Genomic DNA, 10,941 nt, shown 5'->3' on the forward strand with positions numbered 1-10,941 from the left:
TATATGTATATATATATGTATATATATATGTATATATATATATATTAAAAAATTCCAGAAGCTTGCATATTTCTGTACAAAAAATTACAGTTATTTTATTATTATTAAAAATATATATATTACAAAATGAATTTTTGGAAAGTATGAGGAGAAAGCTGTTAATGACAAGTTAAATCCTGGTTGGTGTTGCAGTTAGGGTTAGGGGTCTGTCACACAGTGGGCTCTGTTTGGCATCTCTATTTTTGTGGAGGTCTCTGTCAGAGAAGCGTGAGGGAGCGGACGCCGGCTCAGCGCAGCTGTGAGCTTCCTGCGGAAGACTCGACACAGGAAAACATAAATGAGAGGGTCCAGGCACACGTTAGTAGATGATAACCAGAGCGTGATCTCTTTGGCATAGTACAGCTGGTTTTGGGCCCAGCACTGGGCAGAAGTGTTGCGGGTCTGACTGAGAGTGTAAGGGACTCGGGCCAGGTGGAAGGGTGCAAAGCAAACGAAGAAAACACCCACAACCACAAACACCTGTGGAGGAGAGAAGAGTTTAGCATTGGTTAACACACTGTACACCAGAAACAAGAGCTTGTCAAATCAAGAATTTAATGCAATTCAACAACAGTGAAGCCGTATATGGACCGTCTGAAAAAGTTTGTGGCTTGAGCAGTACAGATCTACAGATTATTCACTCAAAACTCCCTTTCGGATTAATTAAGTAGCCAGATAATTTTGTTTTATGCCAAAAATCATTAGAGTATAAAGTAAAGATCATGTTTCATGAAGATATTTTGTAAATGTCCTACCGTAAATATATCAAAACGTAATGTTTGATTAGTAATATGCATTGCTAAGAACTTCATCTGAACAACTTTAAAGATGATTTTCTCAATATTTAGATTTTTTTGCACCCTCAGATTCCAGATTTTCAAATAGTTGTATCTCGGCCAAATATTGTCCGATCCTAACAAACCATACATCAATGGAAAGCATGTACAAATCTCTTATGACTGGTTTTGTGCTCCAGGGTCACATATATGATCCTATGATAAATGAACTGATTCAGCGCTGCACTTCCTTCAGTCACTGAACTGAGAAAACTGATATGCACATACATGAACCGAACACTTGAATGAAGGGGCCAAATGAACATTTTTATGGTTTCTCATTTTGTGTAAAAATGTGAGTTGATTAAAGGGGTCATGAAATGCATTTTATATATATATATATATATACACACACACACAACAGTCAACATTTGAGCGGTGAGTGAATTCTGAACAACTTGAACACAATGGCTAATCTTGTGTTTGAGAAATCAAGAGAAGTGCCTGGCTACCTAGCTCGATGCTATAAAATAAACAAGTGCAAACACAAGTGAGCAGTTGAGTGTTTGCCAACACTGTTATGCCAGTATGCTATTATTACAGTTCCAAATGAGAGTTTTCTTGCTTTCGTTTGAGGGGGCTTTTCACTGTGTGAGGAAATAGACATGTGGCGTGAAAGCATGAGAACAGTGTCAACTGCGTGAGTCTCATGCTGAATGTGTTGGTATAGCCCTGGTACACCACTGTGCCACAAAGAAATCTGTACACAAGCTTTTACATATTACACTGATCTCGGGTCATGATGCTCATGGAATTAAGCTTCAGATTTTCATATTATGTTTCTCAATGTTAGTTTTTAGAAAACTATGGAATACATATAATAATGTTGTATGTATAATTTGTTGCACAGACCAATTGTTTCACTTCATAAGACCTCAACATATCATCAGGATCTACGGGTATTAATTCGGTGTTGCCTGATATGCTTCTTTTGAGAACCAAATGAACCATGCCAGAAGCTGAGACAGAATTTGGCATGTCAGCTGTACAGACAAACATAATTAGTTATTGTTTTTTTATTGTTTGCTTTTTCTTCCATTCCAGATAAACCAAACTGCATGTACAAACTAATCAAATTACAGCTGATTGTTTTACATGCCAGTCTCTTCCTGTATAAGGAGGCACTTCTTGGTTAATGAAATGCTAAAGGCTGATTCTGCACAGCTGGAACATGTATGTTTGAATTTGAAAACTGAAGACAAAAAACACCCAGATGACCTACTACTTGCCAGTTGCTTAAGTGTGCATTTAATGGACACTTTACCATCCCAAGAGGCTACAGGAGACTATTTGTGAATGGCAGTGAAGCAACACAACTGATGCTGATAGGTCACATAACAGTGACAACATGGTAAATAGCTGCATTACCATAATTCCAAGATGACAACATTTGCATGCCACACCACTCCCTGCACATATTTAAGATGGCAGTGTGCATCTACTCATTCAGATTTGTTCTAAGGAGCTGAGAATGCATCATGGGCATCCAGAGGTTGTTCAAGGTTGTGGCAGGAGGGATGTAAAATCTCCTAAAATCTCATATGTGTAAAATCAGTTAGGTGTAGCCCAGCCTGCAGCTCTACAAATGTCTATCAGAGAGGCACCATGTGGCAGTGCCCAGGAGGCAGCAACACTCCGAGTGTAATGAGCTCTCTCACTCAGGGGTACGGCTCGAGTTGCATACGGTATGCCAGCGTGATGGCATCCACTAGCCAGTGGGCGAACCTCTTTTTGGAGACAGCCAATGTTCCCTCTAAGCACTAATGTTCACTTCTTAAGAAGAAATAGTATGCCACGCACAGGACAGATGCAAAATCTAGTAAATGCAAAATAATTGCAATGCTCGGGCAAACCGCTATAGAGTTGGTGCTGCTGTAGAGTTAGAACCGGTGAATGTGGTGTACATGTTAACCAAGAATCGAATACTTTAATGGTTGAGGACAAAATAACTCAACACAAGAGGCCAGGCAAACGCAATGACGTGAAATAAAACGTCATCATATTTTCAAGAAAATTTACGTTATTAAGTGGTGGAAATAACAGATAATGGGAGGAACTGACTTGAGAAATGTTTCAATGGTATTTTCTTTTCCTTTTGCCTCTATATAAAGCACATTAAAGTAGCATTTATAAGCGCAGCTGCTTTGTTTTCTGCAGTAACCAAGGAAACACTGTATCACTGCTGTTCCATAAGCACCACCTGCTGTCAGAGAAGAGATTTGCATTTTAATTCAGCCCTTCTGCTGTTTTTGTGTGTGTGCGTGTGTGTGTGTGTGTGCATGCAGGTGTCTTATGTACCATACTTTTTCTAAAGTCAGACCCTTCTGTCTTTGCTTAAAATCTTTAAATTATACAGTCTAATTCAAATAAAAAACAATGCCCCGGGACACCACGGACCCTGGGTGCACCCGCAGCGGAAGACGCGAGCCAGGCACCGGGTGACGACCTCTCCCCCTCTGCCGCCTCCGATCTTCGAGATCTCCACCCGGAACTGCTTCGCTCCCCTCCGCGAGACGGAACGCAACGCTTTGCAGATTTCCTCTCAGACCTATTGGTTACTGTTGATAAAGAGCTAATTGTCTGAGATTTTAACATTCACATTGATAATACAAATGATGCATTAGGACTTGCGTTTACTGACCTAATAAACTCTTTTGGAGTCAAGCAAAACGTCACGGGGCCCACTCATCGTTTTAATCATACGCTAGATTTAATTATATCGCATGGAATTGATCTTACTGATATAGATATCGTACCTCAAAGCGATGATGTTACTGACCATTTCCTTGTATCGTGCATGCTGCGTATTACTAATATTAACTATATGGCTCCGCGTTATCGTCCGGGCAGAACTATTGTTCCAGCCACCAAAGACAGATTCACAAATAACCTGCCTGATTTATCTCAACTGCTCTGTGTACCCATAAATACACAAGAACTAGACGAAATGACAGCAGCAAACGCAGCAAACGCAGCACCACAGCTATATCACCCTGCAGCCCAAGACTGGTTCTCGTAAAGAGTAGGGGTGTAACCCCGGTGTCCTGGCCAAATTGCCCCCCTGGCCTTTGTCAATCATGGCCTCCTAATAATCCCCATCCACTTGATTGGCTCTATGACTCTCTCTCCTCTCCACCTGTAGCTGGTGAGCGCACTGGCGCCGCTGTCCTGTGGCTGCCGTTGCATCATCCAAGTGGATGCTGCACACTCGTGGTGGTTGAGGAGAGACCCCCCATATGATTGTAAAGCGCTTTGGGTGTACAACAATACACAATAAAGTACTATATAAATGCATCATTCATTCATTCATTCATTCATTCACTAAGATCAAGTAAAACTAGCAATGAGACACAGCCTTGGTCTGACGCAAGAAGCAAGTCATTTGTAATTTTAACAAGTGCAGTTTCTGTGCTATATGAACTAGCTTTTCTGCATCAGAAACAGGTATCATGTTTCGTAACTTGGCAATGTTTCTAAGATGGAAGAATGCCGTTTTTGTAACATGGGAAATATGATTTTCAAAAGACAAGTTGCTATCTAATATAACACCCAGATTTTTGACTGTAGAGGAAGTAACCATACATCCGTCTAGTTGCAAATTGTCTTTTGGTCCAATAAGTAATATCTCTGTCTTCCCCGAATTCAATAGGGGAAAATTATTGGTCGTCTAATCTTTTACATTTTAATACACTCTGTTAGCTTAGATAATTTAGAAGTTTCATCTGGTCTTGTTGAGATATATAGTTGAGTATCATCGGCATAACAGTGGAAACTAATCCCGTATTTTCTAATAATATTACCAAGTGGCAACATGTATATCGAAAATAGCAGAGGACCTAGGACAGATCCTTGTGGCACTCCATGTTTTACTGGTGATAATTGAGATGACTCCCCATTTAAATGAACAATGTGGTAGCGATCGGACAGGTAGGATCTACACCATCTTAAAGCCTGCCCTTGGATACTTGTATAGTTTTGTAATCGATCTATGAGTATGTCATGATCTATAGTGTCGAACGCAGCACTAATATCAAGTAAAACTAGCAATGAGATACAGCCTTGGTCTGACGCAAGAGGCAAGTCATTTGTAATTTTAACAAGTGCAGTTTCTGTGCTATGGTGGGGCCTGAAACCTGACTGAAATTCTTCATAGAGATCATTTTTTTGCAGGAAGGAGCACAATTGAGCAGACACAACTTTTTCTAAAATTTTAGACATAAAAGGAAGATTTGAGATGGGTCTGTAATTAGCCAGTTCACTAGGATCTAGTTGTGGTTTCTTAATAAGAGGCTTAATGACCGCCAGCTTGAATGTTTTTGGGACGTGACCTAAAGACAACGACGAGTTAATAATATTGAGAAGCGGTTCTTCTGCTACAGGTAACAACTCTTTCAGTAATTTAGTGGGTACAGGATCTAACAGGCATGTTGTTGGTTTAGATGCAGTGATAAGTTTATTTAGCTCTTCCTGTCCTATAGCTGTAAAGCACTGCAGTTTATCTTTTGGTGCGATGAATGAAGCTGAAGTGTTATCATCTTGGAATTACAGTAATTATAATATGACATGAATGCAGCTAATGGAACACATCTGAATTTTATCCATACTACCAGGGGTTGACAATAAAACCCACCAACACGTCAAAAGCAGGTGGATTTCATCAGCGGCGTGTAACACGGTCACTCTCATTAGCCAAACAAAGATCACAGCAGAACAGCTGTGCATCTCTGAGCAACACATATCACCATTTCATTACTGAATGATTCAGGGTATTTGAATGATTAGGGTGAGTCAATGATTCAATAACCCATTCATAAAGACGGGCACTTGCTTCATTCTTGAATGAATCAGCATCTGAATTAATTGTTTGAATGAATGGCTCAATGACTCACTTGCTGCTGCCTACTGGCGGTTCACTTTCATATTTAAGAGTAGCTATCATATTTTTATATGATATTTTATATATATTTATATCATATATTTAAAAGTAGTATCATTGCATTTTTACAGCATTTCATATTCGCATATTTAAAACTGATTTAAACCACTAAGCTCATAAAATTATTTATGCAGTTGTTATTTTATATTTATTTGTTATTTTATCAGTTGTTATAGTGTAAATGCATTCATTCCACATTTCAGCTTTATTAAACTGTCTGCATAAATGCATCTAAATGCCACTTCAGGTACTTCTGTTTCTTCCGCAGATCTATTTTGTCGATACCGAGTTCATTTGATTGGTATCAGCCCTATAGTGTCTTATTATATTAAGTGAAATCATTAATAAAATGTAAGAATTTGATATGAAAGATGATGCATACATTTAATAAGGTTAGGGGAAATATGTCCTTTATATAGACAAAAAATGACCTGGAAATCAATATAAGTACATTTGCCGTAACTTTAATCATATAAAGCATAGTTTGTGGCTAGTAATTTTGGAAAACCACTAGCCACAGTGGCTGGTGAGCAAAAAAAGTTAATGTCAAGCCCTGCATACTGCTAAATAGAATGGTAACACTTTAGTATAGGGTCCAATTCTAACTATTAACTAGTTGCTTATTAGCATGCCTATTATTAACATATTAGCAGTTTATTAGTACTTATAAAGCACATATTCTACATGACCATATTCTGCATTCTTAATTCTGCCCAATACCTACCTTACTGACTATTAATACGCAAAAAATTAGGAGTTTATTGAGGCAAAAGACATAGTTAATGGTTTGTTAATAATGAGAATTGAACCTTAAAATAAAGTGACCAAATGTTTATTTTTTGTGTTTTTTGTATTTATTTATTTTTCCGTTGTTTGTTTCAAACCAAATTTAGTATTTTGTATGCAGCTCATGTCTCCATTAATCTTCATCATTTCCTTGAATTAGAGTTTCCCGCCCCAGTTCCTGGAGGCAGACCAACAGCAACATTTCTGAACTTGACGCTTTAGTATTAACTCAAATCTAAGACCTGAAATGGATGAGTCAGATAAGGCAGACATCCAAAATGTGTAGTTTTGGTGTGATTATCTCCCATTACCTGCATCTTTACAGAATGTCATTGTTTGCACTCTCAGGGGTGCATAGAGAGGTAACAGAAAGTGCACTATACCTTAGATGTGGTCTGTTTGCTGGCTGTGTCACTGCTGCTTTGTGACGCACGGTACGATTCAAACACTTTCCTGCTGATGAAGGTGTAGCAGACGACCATAAGTGCTAATGTACCCCAAAAAACAACCTGGCAGAAGTAATTAAAGCCTTCATGCCACAGGAGTCCCATCTTCCCCTTCATCTTGGTGCATCGCAGCTTAGCACCAGAGGAAATCTGTGGCATGTGGTTACTTAGGATAACGTTCGGCAGAGCCAGTGACAACATAACCACCCAGACAACTGCGCACAGTCTCTGACCCACTCTGACCCTCTGAAGAGCGCATTTTCCAAACGGATGCACAATCTTTAGGTACCGGTCCAAGCTGATCAATCCGAGGAGGAGGATGCTGATGTACATAGTGGTATAGAAGAGCACAGCTGAGTACCGGCAATGAAAAGCCCGGAGCTGCCAGGAACCCAAGCCCGCATCGGTCAGTGCCTTCACAGGCACAGTAAGGGTCATCAATAGATCGGCCACGACTACATTCTTCAGGTACACGACAAAGGTTGAGGTGCTTCGGATTTGGAAGAAAATCCATGCGGCCAGACTGTTCAACACAAAAGCCACCAGAAAGAGAGCCGCATACAGGCAAGGGAAGAGAACAGACGTTACTCTAGTGTCCCTCTCACACTTGAGTGAAGCGTTCACCTGACTCGTGTTCATCTTGATACCTGGAGGAAGAACGTCAATACAGCTGAATGCAGTATTGGAACATACTTGAACAGTTTATCCACATACAGCTACAAACAGCACAACTACATTGATATAATAGAAAACAATGCATGTTCAATGGGAAAATTAATGAGTTATGATGATGTTTAATTCTATTGAAAAACCATTGCTAAAGCAAATAGAAGAAACCAGAAATAACAAAACCAAAGTATGCTTATAAATAATGGCAATTAATTTTGACACATTGCAATTCATTTGGAGAGAAAGTGGAAACAAATAGATTTGTACACACACAGACATATATTACAATTACATATATGCATGCGAGAACAAACACTCACCAGGAGTGCTGCTGATTTGGAAGAAGATCCAGACGGCCAGACTGTTCAACACAAAAGCCACCAGAAAGAGAGCCGCATACAGGCAAGGGAAGAGAACAGACGTTACTCTAGTGTCCCTCTCGCACTTGAGTGAAGCGTTCACCTGACTCGTGTTCATCTTGATACCTGGAAGAAGAACGTCAATACAGCTGAATGCAGTATTGGAACATACTTGAACAGTTTATCCACATACAGCTACAAACAGCACAACTACATTGATATAATAGAAAACAATGCATGTTCAATGGGAAAATTAATGAGTTATGATGAACACACCAATGCACTTTACAAAGAATCTCCCGTTCTGTTTAATTCTATTGAAAAACCATTGCTAAAGCAAATAGAAGAAACCAGAAATAACAAAACCAAAGTATGCTTATAAATAATGGCAATTAATTTTGACACATTGCAATTCATTTGGAGAGAAAGTGGAAACAAATACATTTCTACACACACAGACATACATTACAATTACATATATGCATGCGAGAACAAACACTCACCAGGAAAAGTGTTTTAGAGACTCGTGAGAACAGCTCAAAGAAGAATTAATAAATGGCTTAACACTTTCCGGCAGCTGTATCCACAGTGCAATATGTGCTTCTGTGTAACCACACACACACACACAGAGAGAGAGAGAGAGAGAGAGACTTTGTGACTTAGTTTGGACATACCATATATTTCTATTGACTTTATATAAAGATAATTATAATTACCACAGACTAAACCCCACCTTAACTCTAACCACCCAAAAAAATCTTATATATGGTAAAATATATTTATAAATTGTTGTCTATTTGCTAACAATATTTGCATTTATTTGTTCCTGTTTTTTTTTTATTTTATCATTGAGGACATCCCTGGATGTCCCCCAAGAAAGGTTTCTGTCAGATTTAGCTCAGTGCACTTGAGACTTGAGACTTGAGACTTGAGACTTGAGACTTGAGACTTGAGACTTGAGACTTGAGACTGACTTAGTTTGGACATACCATATATTTCTATTTACTTTATATAAAGATATTTATAATTACCACAGACTAAACCCCACCTTAACTCTAACCACACAAAAAAATCTTATATATGGTAAAATATATTTATAAATTGTTGTCTATTTGCTAACAATATTTGCATTTATTTGTTCCTGTTTTTTTTTTATTTTATCATTGAGGACATCCCTGGATGTCCCCCAAGAAAGGTTTCTGTCAGATTTAGCTCAGTGCTGGGGACAATTCCCTAAATGTTTGCTAAGTATGCACACAAACAGATGCACAGTTTTGCACATGTACACACACACACACACACACACACGCACACACACACACACACACACACTTTCTGCATTGTTGATGCCTAGAAGCATTTTCTCATCAGGCCAGCAAATCTCATCATATGGAGTGGTGAACCTTTTTTTTTATTCACACCTAGAAATATTTTTTAACCATGTTTATTTATACACACAGTTGGTAACATTATATAGATAACTGGCCTCTTTGCACTATATGAGAGAGTGAGGGCAGAAATGTGAAAATGTTTTCTTTACTTTAGTTTTTAGCATTGCCTGTTCTAACCCGAGTTGTTGCAGTTATCTGGTAGCTCACCTGCGGTCAACTGGTTGACTGGTACAGTACCTGAAGGGAACCATCGTACATCCAGGACACATGCTCATTCTCTCTCTAGTCCTCTAGCCAGCACCACAGTAGCAGTGCTTACACATTTCCCTTTCTCTTTTTAGAAGTCAACAGATCGTATCAGTCTTTGTGTTCTTTCCGTTGCTTCCCTAGAGTCAGGTTCGTCACAGATACATTGGCCCTCTAGTTCCAGGGAGGTGAAGGCTGAGGAAGAGCTGGAGGAACTGGAATCCGAAGTAAAGCAGTTGGTGCTTTCAGCATTCGAATGCACCCCCTGTGGTTTGTTTGTGGAATTTAAATGAACCTCAACTCTGTGAGTATTTGCCTCTTCCTGCACTCTCACCTAACTGTGCAACATCAGTATTAACAACTGCAGTTTTTCCTAAATTACCACACTTGTACTGTAATACTGCAAACCCAACTAAATTTTGCATTCCCTAAACAGTATCTGTTTCCTAATACAGCATTGTGAAAAAGGCTCGTTGCACTTCCTTTGATAGCAGCTGATGCAGCTCTTCATAGCAGTCACTGAGTCTGTCACGTGCACCTCTGTAATGGCTTGGCTTGTCCACCAAATTGGGCAAAAGTAGAAGGTAAAGGACAGTCAGGATCACTGGAATGATCATTGGAGCACCATTGTCCACCATCCTTATACAGCTCAAGGGCAGTAAATACACTATGTAACATGTCTTGCATACTGTATTTATTATGTCTTCAGAATTCATGGTCTTAACCCTTTCATGTTTGGTCTCGTTCTAAAGGTCTCTGTGCGATTGGTAAAATGGTCTCAGTTTCACAGCAGTCACTTACAGTATGTTGTGAGAAAGATTGAAAACGTTTGTAGAATTCTGTTCTTCTGCTGAGGGGTGTGTCCTCCTCAGGGTCTGTGAGAATGTTTTCCTATCTCTGGTCAGATGTGACCCTTGGTCATGAGATCCTAACAAACCAAAAGGTCATTTTATGTTTTAAATTACAGCTGTTTTGAAGATTTCTTTGTTCTGGTCTGGGTATATAAGTGAAATGGCAAAACGCTATCTGGGGATTCTGAAACCAGAAAACACCCACACCCTCACTTAATTATCTCATTAACTTTAACTCTTTTAGGACTTGGGATTTGACTTGAGGCTTGCTTGTGACTTGAAAGGAATGATTTGGTCCCACCTCTGGTGAAATCAGCTGCTGCAGTTCATGAGTGGAATAAAGATATGGCAGGACTTTTACTTTCTGACCCCTGGACTTTAC

The 10,941-nt window shown here is 39.2% G+C and overlaps 1 protein-coding gene across 1 annotated transcript; it reads right to left on the bottom strand.

Moving 5' to 3' along the window:
- Positions 1–193: 193 nt before the first annotated feature.
- Positions 194–7,682, bottom strand: p2ry13 (purinergic receptor P2Y13). The gene is made up of 2 exons (XM_016232791.1): positions 6,981–7,682; positions 194–519 (listed from the first exon to the last, which is right to left on the bottom strand). Exons 1-2 carry the CDS (start codon positions 7,680–7,682, stop codon positions 199–201), a joined length of 1,023 nt encoding a protein of 340 aa, XP_016088277.1. The 3' UTR covers positions 194–198.
- Between the last annotated feature and the right edge of the window lie 3,259 nt (positions 7,683–10,941).

Source organism: Sinocyclocheilus grahami, unplaced genomic scaffold (genome assembly GCF_001515645.1).
Source record: "Sinocyclocheilus grahami isolate Dianchi unplaced genomic scaffold, SAMN03320097.WGS_v1.1 scaffold419.1, whole genome shotgun sequence".
Taxonomy (NCBI): Eukaryota; Metazoa; Chordata; class Actinopteri; order Cypriniformes; family Cyprinidae; genus Sinocyclocheilus; species Sinocyclocheilus grahami.

Coding starts and splice junctions, on each gene's coding strand:
- p2ry13 (XM_016232791.1), bottom strand. CDS start 7,682: ATGAACACGAGTCAGGTGAACGCTTCACTCAAGTGTGAGAGGGACACT. Junction 520..6,980: donor GCAAACAGACCACATCTAAG/GTATAGTGCACT, acceptor TCTCCTCCACAG/GTGTTTGTGGTTGTGGGTGT.